This window comes from Mus caroli, unplaced genomic scaffold (assembly GCF_978045245.1).
Source record: "Mus caroli unplaced genomic scaffold, Mus_caroli_1 scaffold_15, whole genome shotgun sequence".
NCBI lineage: Eukaryota > Metazoa > Chordata > Mammalia > Rodentia > Muridae > Mus > Mus caroli.
In genome coordinates, this window is record NW_028227270.1 from 47447525 (window position 1) to 47473621 (window position 26097).

The 26097-nt window shown below is 43.8% G+C and overlaps 1 protein-coding gene and 1 pseudogene across 3 annotated transcripts in view; one reads left to right on the top strand and one right to left on the bottom strand.

Moving 5' to 3' along the window:
- Window positions 1-3407: 3407 nt before the first annotated feature.
- The window catches only part of LOC110308199 (palmitoyltransferase ZDHHC11), a 28986-nt gene continuing 6296 nt past the window's right edge, over window positions 3408-26097 (bottom strand). For 2 of the 3 annotated variants that reach the window (XM_021180590.3, XM_021180589.1), the window contains exons 3-10: window positions 22622-22800; window positions 21755-21856; window positions 19210-19334; window positions 17205-17360; window positions 13769-13881; window positions 11145-11185; window positions 4224-4315; window positions 3408-3716 (exon numbers count right to left, since the gene is read on the bottom strand). In XM_021180590.3, coding sequence (XP_021036249.1) covers window positions 3712-3716; window positions 4224-4315; window positions 11145-11185; window positions 13769-13881; window positions 17205-17360; window positions 19210-19334; window positions 21755-21856; window positions 22622-22800 — 813 coding nt within the window. In that variant the 3' untranslated portion in view covers window positions 3408-3711. Of the gene's footprint in view, window positions 3717-4223; window positions 4316-11144; window positions 11186-13713; window positions 13882-17204; window positions 17361-19209; window positions 19335-21754; window positions 21857-22621; window positions 22801-26097 lie in introns of those variants that run through there. The other variant, XM_021180591.1, reaches the window with a different exon arrangement.
- Window positions 7127-7305, top strand: LOC110308200 (small ribosomal subunit protein uS14 pseudogene; annotated as a pseudogene).

The window sequence follows — 26097 nt, forward strand, 5'->3', positions numbered from 1 at the left end:
ATCGTGTTCCCACAATCTCTGTTCTTTCCCCACAGTATGGTCCTACCCGTCATCCCTGTCCTTGGATGATGCCTCACATGCTGATGACATCCATAGGCTCATAAAAAATTGTGTCCTTAATACCTGCTCATGAATGAATTCCAACACAGTAGCGCTAGTAAGCTGCAAATACCCTCTATGTACCTTCCCGAAGAGCACTGTGGAACCATCTTAACAGATGAGGGTGAATACAATCCATGGCACAGCTTTTCTTCTGTATATACCCACTACAATACAAATTGAAGACATGTAAATTAAAAAGTAAAATTATCCTCTACCCCAGTCAACATGATTCAGAATTATATAAAAACATGAATAAAAATAGTAAAGTGCTGGACAATGGTGGTTTACACCCGTTAACCCCAGCACAAGGGAAGCAGATAATAATGCAAGGTTATAGATCAACTAGTATACAGAACACTATTTATATTTGGATATATGAAGTCAAAAAAAACTAAAATTATTCAACTCATAATACCATTTAAAACAATGAATCTAAGAAAACTGGCACAAAATTTGTACAGAATCTAAAAATCATTGTTTAAAAAATGACACATCAATCTATAGTTCATGGATTAGTACACAAAATACTGCTAAAATGGTAGACCTCCCACAATCCCTATTGAATGTCCTTTAGGCTTTTTAAAGGTAAAACTGAGACAGTGACCCTAAAGTGCATTATGGGAATTTATAGTAACCAAAATGACTCTGAGTGCAAATTAAGAGCACAAGAATTCTAGCTTCTCAATTGCTACCAATATATGATATTTTTCAGGGCTTTATTATTTTTTTTAAAATATGTAATCATCCTAATGTATGTGATAAGGTATCTCATTATAGTTTTTAAATAACTGTTATTTTGTTCTTTGGCTATGTCGTAGCTGTACACTCTGATGGTTGTCACTCCTGCTGATCTAATCTCCCTGCTCTCTAGATAATAGCCCAGGCTAACCTTGAAATCAAGGATCCCCAGGCCTCATAACTGTTTTTTAGAACCTTAAGACAATTCTGTATTTCTGCAATAAATTTTAATCTATCGTGGCATGTAATGCTATATTTATGGTCCCAGGCTCATGATAGTACTAAGTTATCCATTTTTCATCAGCATTGATGTTTCTGTTCATATAAAGCACAAACACGTTAGAGGTGGAAAAAGCATCGATGCTTCCATTTGTGTGAAACACAAATGAGTTAAAAAGTTAAGTTCCTTCTGTATTAAGTCATAGTGACCTTCCTCTACTAATAACTCCCAGGGCCATCCTGAGACACCGGCACTTCAGTACCACTGAATATGAAAAACTGGGGTGGGATGAAGTAAGAAATGTTTGTGGAGGGTGACCTGGAAGTGATGGGGTCACTGTGTCTATAACACCCTGACAAAGCTCAGGCATGTGATACTGGCCACAACACAGGGAGGATGTGCAGTGCAGGGAAGGGGGTACAGTAAGACATACATGACCCTCTCCATTCATGGCATGCCTCACCTGTTCACTCAGGTGAGGGTCTCCATGCTCACCACACACATAGGTTCTTCCTGGGTGGGTCCAGTGAAATCTGCTGTGGTGGGTTTTCCTCATTCACCACATTCTCCATGGTTTGTCTTCATGGCATTCACCAAACCCAGCTTTCCATTGGTATTTTCATGAAAACTACTGACCTCGGGGGCTTTTTGTGACATTACAGAGTCTTTGTGTCAGATGAAAATAGAATGAGCTGGAGTATTTTCATTTCTTTTCCACTTCCTGAAAAGGTTGTATAAAATATTACTTAAATTTTTGTTTTTGACTCAGGAGTCAAATCATTAAGCCAGAATTTTCACTGGGTGAAAAATTCAAATCAACAACTTGGTTTCCTATTATAGACAAGATTGTCTATGTTTTATTGTACCTGCTAGGATAATTTGTGTTCATTGCCTTGTAAAGCACCTTTTGTCACAAAGATATGGTTAACTTGGAAGGGTTTAGAACTAGATAGAGATTTATGAGGCTGGATCCATTAATATCACTGTGCCCACTTTAGTATATTGCTGTCTGTATTTGACACTCGTGTTTCTAAATGCAGGAAAATTTGTCCCACAGCAGGTGAAATAAAAGGTGTGAGCTCTTGGACCTTTTTCCAAGTGTATAGGGTGTGGTTAGTTTGAATAGGACTGGCCCCCATAAACTCATGTGTTTGAATGCTTGGCCCATAGGGAGTGGCACTATTAGAAGGTGTAGTCTTGCTGGAATAGGTATGGCCTTATTGAAGGAAGTATGTCACTGTGGGGGTAGGTTTTGAGGTCACATATATTCTTAAGCTATACCCAGAATGGCTCACAGTCTCCTTCTACTGCCTGCAGATCAAGATGTAGAACTCTCAGCTCTTTCTCCAGCACTATGTCTGCCAGCATGCTGCCACATTTCCCACCATGACAATAATTGACTAAACCTCTGAACTGTAAGCCAGATGCTTTTAATGGCTGATCTAGGGTAGGTCAGCCAGGCCACAACATACATCAACAAAGGTCCAGAAAAGAGTCACAAGACTTTGCTCCAGCCTCAGGGTCACTCCAAGAAGCTGTGGAGCCCTCTGGAAATTAAGAGGCATTCTCTCTGAAGCCATTACAGACTGAAGCAAAGTGAATTCTTTCCCACAAAATGAAGCCTCAGTAACCTTCAAAAATTTCAAAGTTCATACCTCTGCAGCCACCACCACTAGGAACCCACTAGCAGCTGCCCCCAGAGGTGGAACACAAGCAAAAATGGATCTGACCCAGTCAACTCTCTTGGCCTGTTCCACAAGGAATGAACTGAGATTCTGCCACACACACACACACACACACACACACACTCACACATGCATACACGAACACACACACACATACACGCACACACACCATCACCACCACTACTGCATAACTATGTACATCAAATACCACATATATCACACACCACAAAGACACATCAAGCAACACACAGATACATTTACCATGTACATCACACACCACACAGATGCATCATATAACACATAGACACACAGCACATAGCACACATCACATATAACACTCTACACAGATACATCACAGACATATCACATACAACAAAGATGCACCACATACCACACAGACATACACAGCACATACATCACACAGCAGGCATCTACTTAGCATACTCCAGACACACCACACAGATATATCACAGACATCTCACACACCACACAGACACACAACATTCCACATCCTACACAGATACAGCAGATACTATAGGTACCACAGACAACATATCAACACAAAATTATTATGCATACATTACACACTATATACCACATTACACACAACATAATACATGAACTTTTGCCATGTTTATTTTTACCAAGTCATACATCAACATTTTATTATGAAAATTTTCAAACATCTAGAAAAGTTGAAAGTGAAAATGCATATTTACTTAACACCTATACTCTATCACTGCTAACATTCTTCTATATAGATGATTCTTCAATGACAACGGCTTTGCATTCTGAGGAGCTCATCATAAATTGAAAATATCTTAAGTCCAAAATACACATAATACACATATTCTACTGAAGATCATGGCTCAGCAGCATCATGCACCACAGAGTAGAAGGGTCTCCTCATGATCTTGGGCTGATACCTTGGTGCTTCCATCATGAAAGAAGGGCTCATCCTTGCCACTAGCCTAGGAAGAGATCAAAATTCCAAATTAGAAGTACAGTTTCTAGTATTAATTTTGTACCACAGCAAAACCAATGTCTTCTAAGTTGTGCCATTATGTCAGGGAACATGACTGGCCACTTAGCCATCTGTTTTCAACACTCAACTGTAAATCTTAGTTCTGGATATCTGTTACAATCGTAAGCTTCAGTGTGCGACACTAACGTGTCTAAATGCTGCTTCCATTTTAGTAGTTTCATTTCTGTACTTTGTTTTCCACTCCCCACTTCTTCTTGTCCCCCAGACACCTCATAGTTAAGAATTTCTGTCCCTCTGTTTCTCACTTTTGTAGGGACAAAGGTTTAAATTTTTAAAATTGCAAATTTTATCTGAGTACTATTCCATAACTGTAAAACAGTATCAGACAGGCAGGAGTTCAATGCATCACTCTTTCCTCAGGATGGGGGAACTGTGGATCTACAGGTGACTTAAGGCCTATGTCCTAGAGGACCCGTCAGCACTCTCTATTCACCTTCACTGTGGCAGGTCTTTGGAGGTGAAGCCACAAAACACACACTTGACTTCGGCGAAAGAGTAGACATCAGGAACTTCTGGGACCCCACCCTAAAGAGGAAAGACAGACACGTCAGCTTAAGAAAGACCCCATCATTGAAGTCAAAGAATCTCAGATCCCAGCATCTTGGAGCAATAGCCATGTGTACTACACAATGGGGAACCATGATTGGATTCTAGTGTGATGGACCTTGACTTCTAGCCAGTGGTAAACACAGAAAGGTGCATCCTCACACTGCTTGGGCTCTGTGTCAGACCCTATTTTGCCAAGTCTAATCCCCTGTGTTTGCAAATGGATAAAAGGTCACACCACATGTACCCAGCATTTCTGACTTATGGGAGTTTCTTGTGGCAGATCCAGGAGGCTAATGTAGGAGGCTGGCCAGGAGTATGCAGGGAGTGCTAATGTTAATCACATTGAGCTAGAAGGCAGAAGAACTCAGAGACTCAACACCTGAGAACAACAGTGCTAGCTATGCTGCCTACAGCATGGAGGGTGGAATCAGAAATCTCAGGAAAAGTGATTGCTTCCTGAAAGCACTTGGCCAGATTCTTCCTCACCCCCTCTGGGTAACATTGACCGATAAGAGGCAATGCAGCCTGTGGGACACTGGAGAGCCTAGCTATGTGTGGAGACAATGAGTTTGTGCTAATGTCTTCTGCAGCACCAGAAAACCAATTCAAGCCACCTGGCAGGCAACAGCTGACCGGAACCCCCTCAAATCAGACAAGAACATTCCTCCTATGTGAAATCCCAGCCTTTGTTCCTGTTTGCTTCCTATTTCTATCCATCTATTTCATGGAATCTTTTACAACAGATACAGGCGTCACAGGAAATAGTCCCACTACGTGGTCTAACAACCACTAGAAAAAGAGCTCTGTGAGGTTGGGGCCTAGAATTCTCTGCTAAGCAATAACTGTGATTGACACTATAGACCATGTGCTCTTGCTTGTACTTGTGACTGGTCCAGTATCACATAGGACTAAGACAATAACCATGTTCTCTGAAACTTGGGCTGTGATATGCCAAAACAGACCAGTGTCTGTTGTTTATTATCTACATCCACACTGTTAGGTTGTCATAGAAACAGTTTCTGTATCTGAAAGTACAGACACTCAAGAAACCCCAGAGTGTGTCAAGTCCTTGGGTGAATGTATGTGTTGACAGGAGCCAGTCGTGATAAGGACCCCAAAGCCTCAGACCTAGCAAAGCCTTCTCACTAGGATGGGGTTCAGAGGGATGTCAGAGTGGTCCTCAGGGGACCTAGTACAAATGCTGAGAGTGTATGCAGAATATGTCCACTATAGCTCTCTCCCTCCTGGATAATTATGGCATGAAGAATGCCACCCCACACACCTCATGGAGGCTTCTCTCACTGATATTAACTAAATCCGTACCCTCGATCCAGATGTATATCATAAACCCTGCCTCTTTACTATCTGTAAGCAGTAACCCTGTCTCCTTAACTAGCTGTATGCAATAACGCCGCCTTTTTGCTCAATTCTATGTAATAAACATGCTGAGCCTCTAGGGTGCAGTTTCTCCAGAAGAGCTCCCAGACCACCTGATGCCAGCTCTCTGTGTACCTGCCTGTTTGTCTGTTATTCATTACTTCACCACGCCCACCAGATCCAAGTCCCTGGAGCCCTGCTGGGTGTGGTATGAAAAAGCAGGTTATACTGAACGTTGCATTTTGAGAATTGTGACTATGCCCTGTGATCTGTCAAACGCACACATGCTGAACTTTCCAATGCAAGGCTAACTCATCATCAGACTGGGAAAGAATATATACTATAAAGTAAAAATAATATTTCAGAAATGAGGCATGTGTATACTCCAAAGATGAGGTCATATACCAACAGAACATGGTTCTTTTTCTTCTAACCATGTTGACAAAAATGTGGCGTTTAAGAAGTAGGCCCCAAGAGTGACAGGTATGATTTAAACAGAGAGTTAAATATCTGATGAGAGAGAACTAAAAAGAAAGACTGTTTAAACTTTTTTCTATAATGTGCATCCACTTGGTAGTCAGAAACAAAGGAAAAAAAAAAACACTTTGGAAGTCTGCTTAAAGGATTAGGTAATATTTCAAACCAACATTCATAATGATTTGAATACACAATAGTAGTGCCAATCAAGTTTCTAAGAAACCAATTTAGAACAAAAAAATTAGTTATTTAAAAGAAAATGATTCTTTCCTGGAATAAGCTATCCTCATTGACCAATGAATGGAAAAACCTAAAGCAACTGTCAGTATATGTATGAATGAAGTGTGAACCTTCAACTATGATTTTAGTCCCAGGAGTACCACTGACCCGTCACTGCGGGGAGAAATGGGCTGATGGGAGAAATTTTCTGCAAGGTATAAACTTCCTGGGCGCAAAGGATGGGAAGGGGCCACAGGGCCAGCCTATTCTTCACCTGTAGAGACAGGCTACCAGGGCCTTCACTATTCCAAACACTAGCTTCTATCAAGAAAAGAGTGTATTTAATGCAACTCCAGACCAAAATTTGTGTTTTTCAGCAAAGCAAAGTGATTTTTAAAGCGTATATGGGAGAAATAAATGGTGAAAGAATTGCCAAAAGTACAGCGAAGTCTTAGGAGGGAAGTGTGCTGCTGGAGATTAAAACAGGGAGATGAGGTCTTATACTACACAGGCACAGAGGTGCTGAAGAACTCGTGAATAGCAGAAGCACATAAGCTGAGATGCCGGCCAGTGTGTGAGGGAACTAGAGAACTGGAAAATGTGTATTTGTAATGAGGTGGCAACTAATAGTTACATTGTTGGGAGGGGATAATCTTATCTTGTATATATCATCAAATTAAAAAACTAAAGTCCTTTCTCCTCGTCGGGCGTCTGAAGGCAAGATGGGTCACCAGCAGCTCTACTGGAGTCACCCACAGAAGTTTGGCCAGGGTTCCCGCTCTTGCCACATCTGCTCTAACCACCACAGTCTGATCCGCAAATACGGGCTGAACATGTGCCGCCAGTGCTTCCGACAGTACGCGAAGGACACAGGCTTCATTAAGTTGGACTAAGCGATCTTGAATGGATTTGACTGACTACCAAGTGGAACCGATCATGCTAGTCTTTGTGCACAAAGAATAAAACTGTGAAGAACTTTAAAAAAAAAAAAACTAAAATAACTTAAAAACAAAAATGTAAAACAACAAATAAAACTAGCAAAGTGTTTTGTGATATCAGCAAAAAAACATTAGCAAAGTGTCCTGAAAGGTGCTTATACAACCTTAGGTGAGGATAACTTTTATTTTTAAAGTGAAGCAGAAAGAATTTTGTAACTTCCAAACTTTATGGACTCCACAGTATGAGAAGACACCATAAACACATTTTGAAAATGATCTACTGCTTCCTTTGTAGGAAAAGAACCATTCATATTGGAAAGCTACTTTTAACAACAACAACAACAACAACAAAACATCCAACTGGCCAAAACACTTTAAAATGTTTGTTCTTGAGAAAATGTTTGTTCTTGAGTCAGGCTCCGTGACATGGGTTTGTACCCCCACTTTTAGTTGACAAAAGCAGGGATCCCTTGAATTTAGAAGCTTGAGGCCTGCCTGAGAGATACAGTGAGAGATTGGCTTTCACACATGAAAGTTTCTCACTATTCTCATTGCTACTAAAATCAAATGGGCCAAAATACTATACATTTCATCTGAATAAAACTAAAAGTAATACCGTTAGTACTTATTAAGTTTAACATAAATTTGTTTGTATTCAAAATTAATAATGTTTGGCCCTAAACCATGTCTAGTGTAGGAACAAGTGTAGCCAAAGGGCGCACTCAACTGACACTCAGCCAGACAGGTGACAAGAGCTGCCCACGTGACTAGATGGCAGCAATGAAGCTTTTCTGAGTTAGTCCTATCTAGGTAGGGGCGTTCTGGGCAATTTAGTTAGTCCCGGCTATGGTCTGATTCTGGAAGTACTATCAAGGCTGATAAAGACCTGCAAAGATGGACTGGCTCTTCGTCTTTGGACAAAAAGAGTGGAGTTGAAAAGAATGTGAATTGTTAAGGCTTTGTGGGAAGATTGGAGAGATGCAGAATGGACATCTTCCAAGCTACCATTACCTCTGCCTAACAGGCAGTGCTTCATGAAAGTGTTAGCAAAGTTGCTCCCAGACACAGCCTGAACACACACTGGGAGCAATGTCTCACACAACCCGGTGCCATGGTCCCAGTTTAGGAGGATATGGAGCTTTGCCCGGAACGACTGTATCCTTATGTAGTATACTGAGGGGGCATCTGTGATATGTTCTGAAAACAGTAAGGAGGATGCTTCAGACTTGTGGGGGAGTGAACTTTTTATATGGTTTTTAAAAAAGATTTGTTTTAAGTGTATGAATGTTCTACTTACGTGTATGTATGTGTACCATGTCTGTGTCTGATGCCTATGGAGGTCAGAAGGCAGTATCAGATCTCCTGGAACTAGAGTTACAGATGGCTGTGAACTACCATGTAGATGTTGAGAGCCCAGGTCCTCTTCAAGGGCTCTTAAGCATTAGGTCATCTCTCCAGCCTTGTATATTATGGGATGGATTTATGTTGTTATTTTGTTTTTTTGAGACAGGGCCTCATTCTGTAATCCAGGCAAGTCTTGAACTCACCATGTAGCTAAGGATGACCTTGGATACATAGTGGCTTTAAAGCCAGCCAGGGCTAGATGCTGTGCTCAAATGTTACCTTGGCATGTTATTAAGAGGGGACATGAATATTTTTATTTAATGGGGGGCTCTTGTGAAAAGTTGAAGCAATGAGGAGATACCAGAGTTTTAATGTTTAAGAATCAGGTAAGCATTAAATCTTCCTATCCACCATAGGTGAGTATTGTCTAATAATCCATGACAATTATATTGGCAAGAGGCAGCCTAGTGATGCTCTCTGGCTCATGACATAGAGACTGGGACATTGGCAAGATCCATCACCAGTCTGTGCCTTGTGGGGCTCCCGAGAGACTTAATTCTCAGAGAATCATGGAGAATAGATCTTTCCTCCACCAGACAGGAGTGAAGAGTCTTTCTTCTATTTCCTGTCTTGTCCTTAACTCTGGGCTATCACCTCATGGAGAGGCCATAACTTTCCCCTCAGAAGAATAGCCTCCTGAGCTTATGACAGAGCTCCACCTCCACCCCAAGGCTTGGCCATCAGAGAGGCAACTAGAGAAGTCTCAGCCCGGTGTGGTGGCGCACGCCTTTAATACCAGCACTCGGGAGGCAGAGGCAGGCAGATTTCTGAGTTCAAGGTCAGCCTGGTCTACAAAGTTAGTTCCAGGACAGCCAGGAGGGCTATACAGAGAAACCCTGTCTCAAATGAATAAATAAATAAATAAATAAATAAATAAATAAATAAATAAATAAATATCTCAATGCTGATCTAGGACAGCCCTGTATAGGGCACTGACTTGAGGACAGACCTCGCTGACCTAGAACAGAGTAACTATTTCTAGCCTTCTCAGCAGACCCCTGTATCACCTGCTCTCTTGACTGGGGGACGACGACTGAGGGCTGGATAGGGGAATGCATATGTGTGTCTGTCTAAGGAGGCTCAAGTGAATGTCTAATTTTTTTTCTTTAATTTGTATTAACTGGCCCTAGAGGAGACAGAACTGAGAGGGTCAAATGTACAAATCTGAAAAAGACTTTGTGTGTTAACTGCTTAAAATACACATCTCTGCATGTGATGCCAAGAGAAAGCACAGCAGAAAGCCAAGGTGGGATGTTCCATTACTCTGTGTAACCATGTCTCTGCTACGGATTTTCTTGGCTATATAAAAAATGAGGATAGAGTACACTATAAAACAGGAGTCTACCCTCTGTGTTGAGGCCAGCTTCTGTCTTACAGTTCTGGTGGCGTGTACCTTGCTCTTAGGCAGAGATGTCTCTTGTGAGCATTCTTACTCAATACCTCCTTGACTCAAGAATGAATTCGGTGACAAAATCTGGCTCTTAGGATCTTATAATCTAAGCCAGGCACTGTTAGAGGGTGATAGATAGGTACATGGCTTCCCACATGCTATACATGGATGCAGAAAAATAAGCAGACAGAACTAGGGAAACAGATTAGTGGGTAAAGCGCTTGCCCTGCAAACATGAGAGTATGAATGTCATCCCTAACACACATGTGAAAAGCCAGATGTAGTAACACATGCCTGTAATTCCAGGACTGGGAAAGTAGAGATGGAAGGATCCCTGGAGTTCCCTGGTCTGCAAATCTAGCCAGGTCAACAAGCACCTGGGGGGTGGGGGCTGTGAGGAGAGAGAGAGAGAGAGAGAGAGAGAGAGAGAGAGAGAGAGAGAGAGAGAGAAGGAAAGAAAGAAATAGAGATAATGGATCTCAAAAAGTAAAATGTATCTAATGAAAGAAAGAGAGAAGGAAAGCAAGAGAGAGAGACAGAGAGAGAGAGAGAAAGAGAGAAAGGAAGGAAGGAAGAAAGAAAGAAAGAAAGAAAGAAAGAAAGAAAGAAAGAAAGAAAGAAAGAAAGAAAGAAAGAAAGAAAGAAAGAAAGGCTACTACGAAAAAAAAAAAGTAAAATGGAAAGCAATCAAGGAAGACATCAATCAATCTCCGGCCTCCGTACACATGTGCATACAAATATGCATGAACACACATGCACACAAAGCAGTCTTATTTTATGCTTACCAATGATAGTACAGCTGTGAAGGAAACTTTTCAGTTTGTACAGCCACATAACCTGCTATAAATGTCAGTAAGCTGAGGGAAACAGCTGTGTTTTATGCTATGCCATTCTGTCATTCGAAACATCACACCACAAATGAACTATTTTCTAAAGCCCTTTGGGCTAAGAGCCAATAACCATTTTTCAGATAAAATACCACCAGGAGGCTGCCACTCACCTGGGTGGGGACTTAGGCCAGGCCCAGTTGTGACTCTTTTCCTGTGGAGCAAAAGAAAGTGCACAGCTGAGAGAGGAAAGTACTTATGGCTATGGTGGACTTCCTGCCTGCCCTTCACAACTAGAGCCCACCTTCAGTTTTGAGAGACAGCTCCTGGGAAGGACATTATTCGGGGCACAGTGTCCTTCCTTAGAGAGCACGCTTCCTCAGAAACATCTTTATGTACACATGTGTTTTCCTTTCTCCATGGCTGGGTGGGAGAGGGCCTGACAGCTGGCTGGGTAATACTTTTTATACAGATTTCTAAGGTCTGCCTACTGCTCTCACACTGGTGAATTTATATTTCCATTTCACCTTCTGCTCCTTGGGGGAAGCCTTCTGGTCCCTCTGCTTTGTCACTAACATGGTTCTGTCAGACATTTTGATGGAGGTTAGCTGGTGAGTGTGTGGGTATCTTATCATGGTCTTATCAAATGTCTACCATCCTCCACAGGCTTCCTTGACATCCATATTCTCCTTAGTGAAGGATCTGATCAGATTCAGGTCCATTTCATTAGAAAGCCATTAGTATTTTTGGTACAAGTGTGTGGTTTAGAAACACCTTGACAATGGCTTGTATTTCATTTTCTTAATGAGAGCTTTTGGAAATAAAACTTTATGTTTCATAAATTCCATTGTCTCATCCAGACATTTATCTCACTGTTATATTGGTGGAAATTACTGATTTTTTAGTCACAAGATTTTTTTTCTCTCTAAAAATGTTATAATTTAGCTCTCAAACTTAGACCTGTGGTTGACTTTAGATGTTTTGCCAGCGTGAAGAACTCAAAATGATTTTCAGCCTTGGCTATATTCATCTCAGGGCCAGCCAGGGAAGCCATCTTCCCAGTTTACACTGACATCTTTGTTTAACACAAGCTGAACAGAAATGAAAGGTGTAATTCTGGGCCTTTATTCCATTTATCTGGTATAAGGCTTTTGCAAAGATGTTAAGCTACCAGTTTACACAATTTTTAAGAATTATGTTGCCTATAAACAAACGGTTTCCTGTTGTTCACTGTATGCCTTAAGCTATCATTGCACTGGCTTTAGTATGATGTCAAAGGTGGTGAGAGTGGGTGTCCTCATCTGTTCCCAGCTCAGAGTGGAAGGTCACTCTTTTGTCATGAAAGTGTCAGAACAAAGAAATCTTCAGTTTCCATCTTATTCTTGGGTTGTGGTTATTTTCTTTTTAATCAGAAGTGGGGTTTGAATATAGTCCACATTCAATTTTTGTATGGGTTGGCATGATCCAAAGGTTCTTGGCCTTTATTCTGTTAGTATTTTATTACACAATTGACTTACAGTGTTAAATAACTGCGTTTCTAGAACAAACATCACTTATTCACGGTGTACAACCCTATGTGTGCTTTACTAGTATGTGTTGGTTAGATGGTGTTTCATGTGTTTTGCTTGTTTCCTGGATATCTTTAGCTCAGTATAGTCTTCTCTTGTGCTGACACTGTCTGGCTTTAGTGTCAAGTTAATCCTGGTGTTACTCAGTGGCTTCCTCCATCCTCTGAAACCTGAGTTTGTGTGAGACGGCTTTCTTCCTTCTCCTCCCCTTTTTCTTGTTTTCTTTATTTGAGAATTCCATACAATATACTTTAATTATAATCTTTTCTCTCCCTTTCAGACTCCACATAATGTTCTTTATGTCCCTTAGAAACAAAATAAAAACAAAATCAGAAGGACACACACACATGCACATACACATGCACAAAAAAACAAGCAAACAAAACATGAAGTATAATTTGTATTAGTTAACTACTCCTAAGGATGAGGCCTGCCCAGGAGTGTGGGTGGCACAGAGATACTGTGCCACACACCACACAGACATACCACATAAAGACATAATACACTTCACACACTATATTGTCACACCACACACACCAAATATTATACACCAAACACTACACACCACATAGAAACATCACACAAACACACCAACGCCTCATCTGCCATACACATGTACACACACACACACACACACACACACATACATCACAGACCACACAGACACACCACACATGCACAGACCTAGCACACAAACTCACCATACACCCACTTCCTACACAGGCATACCCCATACCATATACATCACACACCACACAAACACCACTCATAGATACATACCACACAGATGCATCACATACCATATACAACCTATAGACAAAACACATACCACATAATGCACCATATGCCACATAAACACTACACATCACACAGAAACATCACACATCACAAAGATATATAACATATCATATATCACATATTATACATATAACATATATGCATTATTGCCATACATAGACACACATATTATATACATTGACACAGCTATACTACACTTACATCATGCATCATCTACATTACATACCACATAGAAACACCATACATGAAAACACTGCACATATGCATGTATACATTATATACTATGTATACAGACCACACTACACCACACACTCCCAATGAGTCTCAGGACAGAATCAACAGTGATATCAGTGCAAATCTGGAAGGTCTAGGGTACCTCCGCACATTGGCCTCAGCCCCTCCATGAGCATGGCACGAAGGGACAAGCACACCTGGGGAAGGTCCCCCTTCTTCTGTAGAGGTAGCTCTTTCTTCTCTGCTGGATGTGGATTCTTCTGGAATCGAGTCTTCATCAGGTAGTCAAATGTGCTCATATTCTTACTAACTTAAAAGGAGAGGGCAGGAAAGGACAGGGTCACTCAGCAGCCACGCAAAATATCACACAGAATCTCATGTACAGTATGCAGTCCACCTTGCCAGGGAATGACTGACTTGCTTTGCATGTCCCAAGAACAGGAAGAAGACCATGTATGTCAGGCCAGACAAGCAATGTTCTGCATATTTTATGTGAGACAGAACCTGACTGTTCCCTTTTGCCCAAGACAAAGCATCTAATTTAGCATAGAGATGTGGTGTCCCAGAGAAGTTGGACTGTGGGACCTCTCATGAGTCCCCTGCTTTCTGCATCATGACTACTCCAGAACCTCCTGGGATGGCTCTAAGGGGGCAGGCTCAGGAAAGACTACTTTGTCCAAGGATTATGGAAGCCTATCATCTACTTAGGGGCAACAGAAGTCCTGCTGGTAGAAATAATGGACCCCTGAGCTGACCCTGAAGTCTACTCATCCTATACCTGCTTCCCCTGACCTGTGTAGTCACTTCACCCGAGGTGCTCTTACTCAGCTCAGGGATACCAACAAATATGAAGCATAGCGAGCAACCTTGGCACAGGCTGGGACCTTGGCAACCACACCCATCAGAAGCAATTTGGGTTACTTCAAGAAGATTGGGGTTCTTGGGGGGGGTTGTTTTGTTTTGTTTTTTGTTTTTAAGAAGATAGTTGTAAGTGCCTATCTCAGCTCCACATTTCCAGGGAGGGGGTCTAATTTTTCAAAACCAACTTATACGGGGACAGATGGTTTGCAAGTATCCTGAGGCACTACAGGGTCACCCAATTGCCCTATCTGTAGCTCAAGTAGCAGATGGGGTGAGCCACCTCATCCCCCAAAGGTCCTACAGAATTTGGCTTTATGCTATTAAGAGTGATGAATCTCCCTAGACCCACCCAGCTGTGATTCAGTCTTGTTAGCTCCCAGCACCTATGTCAGAGTAAGCCTGCAGGCCCCCCTTCCTTCATTCTTATTAAAAGATTACTTCTTCCCAGGGAAGGAAGCCAGCTGATGTCCAAGGATGAGTAATGTCCCCGTATGTCCTTTAGGTACCAACAGCTAGCTCTGGCGATGTATAGATTCTGCTCTTTCGCCACTGGATTCAACACATTGTTCCTCACCCAGCATGACCACACTCTCTCTCATCCCTCCACTGAAGGTCCTTCAGCTTCCCACACTTACAGGGCATTGGGCCCTCAAATCTCCAGTCCATTTGGTGCCTGATAGAGGGCCATCCACATGGGTGCTTGTACCTTGAGAGATCCAGTCCTTGAGTGTAGGCTAGATCTACAGACTAAAGCTTTCAGTGAGCCTTATCCATGGCCAGGGTATTCTGCTGTCCTGCTCCTTCCATGAGGCCAGTCACTGTTGTGAGAAACTTTGCAGTCCATCAGGAAGGATCAGAGCAAAGTGGCAGATCAGTGACTCATCTGCCATTCATCTTTCAGAGAGTTTAGAAGAAGAATCTTATAGTGGTGAGTGCCCTGAAGAGGACTCGGCTGAGCTGTGTTTACCTTGGCCCCACAGTGATGAGTGAGAGCTATAGTTTGGGGCAGGATTACTAATATATAACAATAACCAGCGTGTCCTGGAAATACTTGGTGTCTAAACTCAACATGTTCAGCCTGACTCCGGTTCTTCCCTCTCAGAGGAACACTTTCTACTCTCCTCATACTGAACAACCCTATCCTTAGTATCACACCAGTTCCAGCTGTCACTGGTCATAATTTGTCCTGTTCTCACTTGTCCCTATGAACCTATCACGAGTGGTGGCAGCAGCTGACTTCTTCTCCAGGGTATGGAGATGTGGTATCACCCGCAGTACACTTGAACATGTCTCAGTAAACTGCTGTCTACACAATGTGCCTCAATGCCATTGACCCCTCTCTACCAGAATGGGGATGACTCCAAACTTCTTCCACAGATGCACAATTGCCCCTCCCTTACCTTGGGCTGACCTATGGTAGGCACAAAGTCCTTGCTATAAAGTGGAAAGGGAAAGTGGCTAACACTGAATTTGTGTTCCTGGGTCAGTGTGGACCTATAATCCTCAAGACCTATGGGTGCAGGTTCTGTAGGGAGAATTGACATGACACCAGGTACTGGACCTAACTCTGAAAGAGAGGGAGGGACATCTAGATAAAGAAGAAAATGTGTTCTACATAAGGTCAGGTGCTAGGAAAGATGGCATTTCTAATAAATCTGAAAGCATTTAGACATGAGAAATAATGGGCTTTAAAAAATTCCTATCTATAAAAGTAGTGGAGAACTTTAAAAGAAACCCAGATACATCATTCTGAGTGTTTAAGTCACAGGGAATATGAGATATTCTCCTAGCCTTGTTATTTAAAAAAAAAATAGCATATGGTGTTCTGTTGAAGCATATAGGCTCAGCTAAAGTAAGTTTGAAGCTTGGTTCTCTCCCACTCTACAAGTACATCCAAACATATATACACAAACACATTCCTATATACAACCTAAAAATATAACTTCAAATTAAAGCAACAAGATTTAATCCACGGGTCTTCACTATACTTGGAAAAGGAGGGAGAGAGAGAAGGAGGAGAGAGAAGAAGAAAGGAGGAGAGGGACTGGGAGGAAGATGAGGAATATAAGTCTCAAGTCATCAACAATGCTGAAGTCAAAAGTGTGTGTTAAGCTCTTTAGGTTTATCGTCATGCTTCTGGCAAGGACCATTGGTCATAAATGGGATCTTTCCATGGGAGAAGGCTAACACTCTGCTAGGCACTGTTATCATAGCCTCGGGCAAGGTCTGTACCACCATTAAGGTTTGGATAAGTGAAGCTGGAGGAAACCTGAACTGCAGGAGTAGCCAGGCCTACCATTGCAAGAGACCAAAGAAGTTTCCCTGCAGCAAAAACCTTATGTACAGAAGAGGTGGCTCTAACTCAACACTTTCTTAGGGAGATGGTCATAATACCATAAAAGTTGTCTGACACATATTTGTGGGTATAGAGTCTCCTCTTTGGCTCTATTTGGATGAGGGAAACCAGTCCTTTGAGCTTAAGTTTCATTGTTATAATTTCTGCTTGTTGCTTTCCTAAATCTTCCTGCTCCTAGTGTCCTATTCTTACATAATAGTCATATTTCCTTACCTCTGTGTATTTTAGTGTCTCCTGTGCTTTCTGTGGACCTCTGAACATGAGTTCAGTTCCTTGCTGGACTTGCTGGACTTCTTTTGGTATCTCTTTCCTATAGTCTGTCCTTTTTCTATGAACTCATCTCTGACAAGGCTTCCCAAGGCACTGTCTCTCTCAAGACAGGTGAACTAAAGTGGCAAGACTAGAGTAGTACATACTCAGGTATAAGTGGAAGATGAGCAGGTGTCCAAGCATCACAAAGCTGGCAATAGCTAGCAGCAGTGCCATCACCGCGATGGAAAGGACTATGGGGGTCTTCACAGGCACAGGCCACAGTGAGAGGAACAGCAGCCATGTGTTCTCAGAGGTGATCTCTACGAAGACAGAGAGACATGTCCATCCATCATCTATCCAAACTGCAGCACCTGTGGTCAGGTAAGCAGAGGGATAGCACTTGCTAGGGTGAGTGAGGACAGCCAGCCAAGGGATGGGTTTTGCCCTGCTCTATGGGCCCACTGGCTGTGGCTAGCACTATGATTCCCACTTTATTAATTCAGGACGATATAAAGATGTTCCTGAATACTGGGATGCAGAGCCAGCCCCTCTCCTCATCCACCCCATTCACCTCACAGACATCGATGAAGACCAAGCCCTCTCTGTGCATTTCTTGAACACTGTTCACTATGGCCCTCAAGATCAAGACTGTGGATAAGGGATTTCCAAGGCTGTATGACAGAACAGTGGAGGACCTGACCCAAGCCCAAGCATGTTGACCCATATCACATTCTAGAATGGTGCTAAGCTCTTTCTAGATTGAACTCGTATGTGTGCAATCTGAAAACAGAATACTATATGCTGCCTTGTGGGCTGGGCCACCAGATACCAACTCACAGATGTCCCTTACTCAGTGATGGCAAGGTGAACTCAAGCCCACAAGATCCTGAGCTCAGGCCATAGACTCTGTAGGGTCCTGGAATGACAAGCCAGGAAGTGATCTCCACTCATACTCAAAGAATCAAAAGTCTACTCCTAGAAGTGATGTGCTCTATCTCTGCACTACATCTGATGTCATGGTCAGTGGCCATGGTTCTCTATTCCCTTCTTTTTTCTTTCCTTTCCCTTTCTCTAATTGTGCAACATGGCAATTGTTTAGGGAAATGTAATAACATTATTAACGAAGGGGCCATTTTTGTGTTTTCCAGAACATGCTAAGGAGTACCAAGAAATTCTAAGTAGTTACAGGGGATACCGAAGCTGAGGTCCTTCCACATGGATCTCACAAATCTCTTTCTTAAAAGAACTTTCTGTCATGTTGGCTCTAGGGATGCCCCCAAGACAAGTGGCACACAGGTCCTAACCTCTCCTGTAGCAGGACTTGGGTAGATGCCAATGGTGCTTGGAGCAGAGGTGGGCTGGCACCCCCTGTCCCATAGGATAACCAGCAAAGGAACATCCCACTTGTGTCACCTGTGTCAGTATCTTAGGGATATTGTAACAAGTGATCATAAGCTGGTAGCACTTAGGCTATACAGTAACCCTCTCATTTCTGTAAGCCACAAGCCTGAAATCAGAGGACGGCCCTTCTATCCTCTTCCTGCCCTGAGGACTCCTGGGCTTGTGGCCATATTGCCCAGCCTATGAGTCCTACCTCCATAGGTCCTTTGCAAGTCTGTATTTTCTCTTGTTTCTCCTGAAGACATTGGCATTGGATTTGGGAACATGAGGGGCCTAGGATGAGCTTCTTAGCTCAAAATTTCTAGCCATATCCACAGAGACACTTTTTTCAAATAGTGTGCCATCTCATGTCTAGGTCAGGACTTGGAAACATTTTGGAGGCCATGTTCAACCCAATCCCTTTCTTTTCTTGCTTGTTTCAGAAATTTATGTCATGGGCTTGGACTTCTGGACCTATGTAATCATAGAATCACTGAGCTTCCCCCCTCAGAATCTGTGGCTAGACATATACACTCTCTTCTGTTCCTGTCTACAAGTAGTTGTCTCCTACAAGATAGGCACCTGCTTTCTCCACCCAGCACTGCTAAATAGTCCACTGTCTAGGTGTTCAAGACTGACTGAAGGGTCAGGGTATACCTCACTCTAATCCCTGCTTTCAGGTCAACTGGAGAGTGAGGGAATATAGATGGGTTGAGGTGAGGCCTGGAAGCCTACATCCTCGGCACATGGGAACCAGGCAGTAGCAGTCCCTGAGCATCAGAAGGGTACCTTTATAGAGAGGATCCGTGCGAAGCTCATCTGGGTTGACAAAGTACTGGATGCAGATATAACACAAGATAATCATCACACCAAGAATTCCAACTGCAGCTGAGGCCACAGAGCAGAAAAAGAACCTGCATGAGAGTATGCTGCTCAGAGATGAGCAAGTGGGAGGTTAGGACAGACTAAGACCTAGCTGAGTACATGAGATCAACACACAGGCCTGGTGTGGTAATATGGAAGCACAGAACCCAAAGTCTTTTGGTGTCTTCTCCACTCTCACTCCTTGTGTTCTTTCTACCACGTCTTTCACATACTCTAGGTAGATTCTGGCTCATGATTGTATTGCTCCATGTTTCCCATAGCCTTATACCTGAGTCCGCATGTCCTTCCATCCTGTAGTCTAGACAAGAATGCCATTTCCATCCAATAGGAAAAGTTAAGCCCCAAGATGGCAGACTAACATCTAGGTAGACAGAACAGCTTCCAGCAAGCGTGCTCTAATCATGGACACATGGAAATCACAGCCTTTCTTGTTTTCTTGTCTTTGATTTTGTTCTTGTTCTTGTTGACTCTGTTCTTCCTCTCCTCTTCCTTTTCTTCTTCTACTTCTTTTTCTTCTTTTTCTTCTGTTTCTTCTTGTTATACTTCTTATTCTCCTTGTTCTTCCTCTTCTTGTTCTCTTTCTCTACCTCCTCATTGCTATTCTTCCTCTTCTCTCTCTTTTTGTTCTCTCTTCTTGTTCTCCTTTTTCCTTGTTCTTCTTCCTCCTCTTCTTTCCTCCTCTTCCCTCCTCTCCTCTACCTTCTTCATTCACTGCCTTCCCATGCACTGTGTGAGCTTCTCCAGACTTTCTTGTACACATTCTGCAATATCCATATGGCTTCCTGTTTATTAGGACTGTGAGATGGACTTCTATTTAATTCTTGGACCAAATTATATCAAAATGCCATTGAAGGGTAAGAGAGGTGGCCCAGTGGTTAAGAGCACTGACTGCTCTTCCAGAGGACCAGAGTTCAATTCCCAGTATATACATGGTGGTTCACAACTATCTGTAACTCCATTTCCAGGGAGATACAATGCCTTCTTCTGACCTCTGAGAGTAAGAGGTGCCCAGACATACATGCAGACAAAACATCCTCATACATGAACCAAAAATAAAAATATTTAAAGCCAGGCAGTAGTGGTGCATGCCTTTAATATCAGCCCTAGGGAGGCAGAGACAGGCGGATTTCTGAGTTCGAGTCCAGCCTAGTCTACAGAGTGAGTTCCAGGACAGCCAGGGCTACACAGAGAAACCCTGTCTCAAAAAAAAAAAAAAAACCATAAATAAATAAGTAAATAAATAAATAAATAAATAAATGTTTTTTTTAAATGCCATTGACTCCACTCAAGCTTTCTTGGGCTTTGGAGAATGAGGGGACAGAAAGTGACGATAGTAAGAATCAGTGCTAACTAGTGAGAATGGGTGGCATCTATATCACCCTCTGCTCTTCCCTTGACCCCAATTTTGGCACACAAAGGCCATGTCTCAATGCCACAGCAAGTGTGCTTTCTTCTGCCTTCTCCCTACTCATGGGCAGACCACACCTCACGCAGAAACTGCTTTGGTTAGCAAAAAAAAAAAAAAAAAAAAAAAAAATCTCATGGTTCTCTGTGACCAGGCAGTAGGAGGCTCTCAAAGGAACAGTGGGAAAGAATCTCCTGGCTCATCCAGTCACTGTCAGAACCATGGTGATCATTTGGAGGCCACACTGAGATGCTTAGTAACAGTAGTTGTTTCCTGGATGGACATCAGAGTCCAGTGTGTTGTCAGGGCAGGGGAAAGAATGGCTTGGTGTAAGGGGCTACAATATCCTGTTCATCTTCAGGACTCACAGCGCTGATGGACAGCCTAGGCCAGTGGGTTCTCAACTTGTGAGTCAAAACTCCTTTGGCAAACCTCTATCTCCAAAAATATTTACATTAATATTCATAACAGTAGCAAAATTACAGTTATGAAGTAACAACTAAAATAATTTTATGTTGGGGGTTAACCACAGCATGAAGAACTGTATTAAAGGGTCACAGCATTAGGAAGGTTGAGTACCACTCCTCTATGCCCAGTAGCTCTCTGGATTCTGCATTCATGAGCAGGGTGATGCCTTAAGATGGACTAGCACAGGACTTTCCTCCTGTGCTCAAGGGTCTAGCCACTGTTCCTCCATTGGTGGCCATGACACTGAGAAGGTAGATAGTTTTGAAGTAAGCTTAGGAGGCTAGGCCAGGCTTTGCCCTACTGTTCATGATGAGCCCTCTATTTATGGACTTTGTGAGTGTGAACTTGACCCACATGTTTAGGAACAGCCCCACCAAACACATATCAAACCCAGCAGCATAAGCAGTATGCTCTGCCATCGCTGTAAACAGAGACATGGCCCAAAGGTCATCCTTTCCCTGTGCTGTTCCCCAGAGTCTATGGCCCGCTCCACTCCATCACATGTCACCTATTCCTATGAATCCCAGGCCACAGATCCCTCCCTAGGTCACAGCCTTGACCCTGAGAGTGCCTCACCAGTAGTTTCTCCTGCCCACGCAGTTGTTCAGCCATTTGCAGTGGTGGTCAAAGCCAGAGACACATTTGTTGCAGGCACTGCAATGTTTGGCTTTTTTGCTCCTGGAAGAGAAATTGGGAGAAACAGCTTGTTAGCCCCAAATGCACCATGAGAACCATGTGTCTACCATGAAATGGTGGGAGGGACCTCCATCTGAAGACAGTGGGGAACTGGAAGTCTGTAGAAAAGACAAGGCCATCTTGGGCAGAGAGATGAGCCTGTGCCCATGGGCATTATTCCAGGACTTCCCTGTAAGTAGGCTTGTTTGCTAGATGGGATCCTGAAAGTTCTATCTAGGAGTTGAAGGCTGGTAGTTCACCCAGTGCCTACAGTGCCTTCCTGTAGGCAAGTCAGTGTGCTATCCTGCTCAGGTTCTGGGGACTTTGGACCTCATCAGGCATCAGTTGAAATTGCCTTCCATCCTCCCCAACTGGAAACGTGAGATTTATCAGAAAAACCACAAGGAAGTAGCATGCTTGCACCCCCACCCACCCACCTACCACCACTACCACCACCACCACCACCACCACCACCACCACCATCACCACAAAGGGCCTGTGTGTAAAAGATGACCTGAGAAAGACAACACTGGGCCTCAGACTGCAGCTCTTCACACCAAGGGAGAGAGGTATTGAGAACTGGGAGGCAGGACTGTCAGCCTATAGGGTAGGGCAGTATAGTGCAGCCTGCTAGGAGGCTGTGAGCACATGACTGAGCCCTCCATGGAGTGCCACAGAAAGCTAGTGCCCAGCAACACCAGGCCCATCTGGGTAACTGTGGGGCCACGGGTCAGCAGGACTCTATACCCAAACTCCGACTCCACTCACGCGGTAACCTCACACAGGTGGCAATACTGGTTCTGAATCACATGTGTGTGTTTGGACCTGTCGAAGGCCGGCACAGGCTCCGAGTAGTCCTTTTTGAGTCGGACATTGGTGTCAGCTGGATCGATGGTAATTGCGATCAAGTGCACGATGAGGTGGAACATGAACACCCCACCCATCACCTGGGCTGTCAAGGAACACACAGCCCTGAACCTGGCTGACATGATGAAAAGTGTCTCCCAGTAGAACAGACAGTGTCAGAGACTAAGGAAAGACCCTGGGACTCCTAGTCATTGATGTCTGCAGCATCCGAGAGCATATCCCATAGAGACACTTACTTTGGAGACCCAGACAAGCCAGCTAACTACTGGCCACACTGTGCATAAGCCCTGAAAATGTCTTATGTGGCCAAGGACAAAGAAAAGCCTTCAAGAAAGAGTAGTTTATACCTTGGAATGATAGCTTCAGAGGCTCAAAGTGGTTCACCTGGTGGTGGGTGTTTTCCATATGGGAAAGGCCTAGGATATAAGTAGGACTAGGCCAGACCAGGCCAGACCATGCAATATATGTGGGTTCCATTGGCAGTAGAGTTACTGTTGGCCACAACACAGGATATGTTCACCTGAAACATGGTTAGGCAGCAGTTGGCGGGTACTCTCCAACCTCAGTTTGAGTTAGAGCTTCAGGGACCATGTGATTCTCAGGAACCTTTGGGTTTTGCCCATCTAAGCCTATGTGACCAGAAGAAGAAGGTCTTTGTCCCCTCCATTCCTCCTCCTGTCCCTGGGATAATATACAAAAGGAGGTACTAAGTACAGAGGCTCCCCATCTCTTCCCCTGATTTCTGGGCCAGGTGGACCAGCATTTACAACATCTCTAAAGGAAGCCAACAAAGTCCCATGCCCAACAGCCTAAGCTTGTGCCAGCAGGCAGGCTACCTTGTGTCCAGGCAAGAGAAATGCCATAGGCATATACAAGAGCCTCTGCAGGGATTTTAACAGGACATGGATAGTTAACTCAACAAGAAGTCCCTTTTCCCAGCCCTTCTAAGAGCTCAAGGTTGCTGGCCTGGCTTGTAGTGCTGATTTCCAAAGCCATCCTGCATACTAGGGTTGGATTTTGTGGATGACATGTGTTGGGGGGAAGCCTAATGAAGGTCCCAAAAGAATCAGTGATGTAGGATAAGCCTGCAAGAGGCCCGTATGCTGACCCAAACCCTGGTGCGGGACCTGTCTTGCTCTCTTCATCTTCCAGCATGAACTGGGCAGTATGCAGGATTCTGGACATGGACACAGGACCGAGAAGCAGGTTCAGAGCACAGAGAAATGACTGTGAGGAAGACAAAAAGCTGTATTCTAGGAGGACCAGAATAGGAGCTGGTGCAGGACTGGATATGTGTGTGGCTGCGGAGGCTTTTAGTGCCTGATCTATTGTAGACCAGATTGCAACTATGGTATAGGTCAGTGGGGCTGGGCATAGGGTAACTCACAGCTGTTGATGCTACCATGACAAGAGTATGGTCCAGCATCTGTTCCCACTCCTTGAAGCTAATTTGAGGGCTAATATGCTTCCCTCGTGGCGATGGGTAATAAGGAGCATGTTCAGAACCTGGGACATTGGTGGGTGAGGGTCCAGGACATAGGAAGTCTTATAGTGCCTGGGCTCTGTCTCTTTCCCTGTGACACTAGAACAGACCAGTTCTAATAGAAACCAGTAGGCAGATAGAAAGCCCAAGAGGCAGGGCAAGTGAGGAGCAAGTGACGTAAGGCTGATGTGCACAGGCCCTCTGTGACTACCCTCATATCTTCTCCAAACCACCAGCATCCATTCTCATATTGTTGGGAATTCCTGGAACACAGGCCAATTATAGGGAGGTTATGGCTGTAAAGTAGTTCTCAGGGTACAATTAAGCCAGGTTCCCTTGTACCTGAACCTACCAAACAGACAGACCCTAAAGGACAACCAGTCCCCAGCCGTCACATGGAGTACCAGGAGGCCACCCTAAAAGCATTTTTCTGTCACACACACACACACAAAAAAAACCCTCTGGTCACAGAGGGGACTCAGATCTCAGCCACAACCTTCAATCTGTCCCTCTACAGCATGGAGCTTGCCTACAAGAAACAAAGTTACAGCACATCTTTTATCACATTCTCCTGTGCAAAGCTTGTGCAGGAACTCTTTGCCAGCAAACTTTTTACCACTCAGTGATATTCCTGTCACCCATAGGAATCATGCTGGTGACCTTATTATACTATATTTTGTCTCAGATGACCTGGCTGGCCACTCCCTACCACACACCAAGGTGACATTCCCAAGGGGGAACCCAGAAGAGAAACTTCTTCAGGATCTACCCCTGTCTTCTCTAGAGCCTTGTCTCGGTGGATGGCTAAATGTGAAAGAAGCAGGGTGAGGCGTCCTCCATGGAGGCCTCCCTCCAACTCCCTCTGGAAGTTTCCATGTGGGAGCCTATGAGAACCACAGCTGGCTGGAACATTCCCTAGCAACAATCTGTGTTTAGTAAACAAACAAAGGAAGGGCGCCAGCTCAGGACACCACCCTTCTCAGCCTCCTCGAACTAGTGACCTCTCCCTTGTCCTGTTTCCGCAGGAAGAGGGGAGGCCCAGGAGGAGTCGACATTCTGGTACTGTCTTGATTCGTGATTCCTCCAGGGCAAATTCTGTGGCTGAGCTATAACAGCAGCCTAAGACACGCTGTTTGATGCCTCCTCCACCCCCCACCCTTAGTTCACATTGCCTTGGCACAGCCCAGGACTCAAAAAAAAAGATTTCTAGGCTAAAGGTTTGATATTGCACTGTGGGTCCTGTTGACTAAACTGTGTTTATTATCTAGCCCTTTGTCTACAGGGAAGGAGTCCCACTGGTGACAGGACCCTCACAAGCCACCAGCCTGGTGTGCCCTTTCTTATCTGAACCACAAGAAGGATCTCCAGGCTTTTCTCTGGCCTCAGTGTTTCCTAGGACTCTCTCTCTTCTAACCCAGCCCCTCACTTCCCAGCCCCTCATGGTGCCTAGCAGGTGCCAAATGATGCTAGTGCCCTCTAGTGGCTACAAACTAGTACTAGTTTGAGCATAATGCCAATGCAACCAGGCTCCTGTCAGGATAGTAAAAGAATTTCAGAGCTGAAAAGCCAAGAAAGCTGTAGGAGCTCCAGTGTCTCTGGACAAAAGCTTAGACTGAGCTCCCAAGTTGGTATAACAGGGCTCGGGGAAGAACTGGAGCTGAGGCATTTAGCTGTATGGCAGGAATGGCCCACTGCAGCAAACACAAAACCACCTGAAAGGATCCAGGGCCAAACAGGGCCAAGTTAGGAATAAAAAGAAGAAAGCAGTGATTATCAGGCAGTATGTGTCTCCTTAACATATCCACATCCTGACACCATCGTTGGCAGACCTCATTTGCAACAGAGTCATCACAAACCAGGTAAATGAGGCCACTGGGAACAATCCCATCTAGAC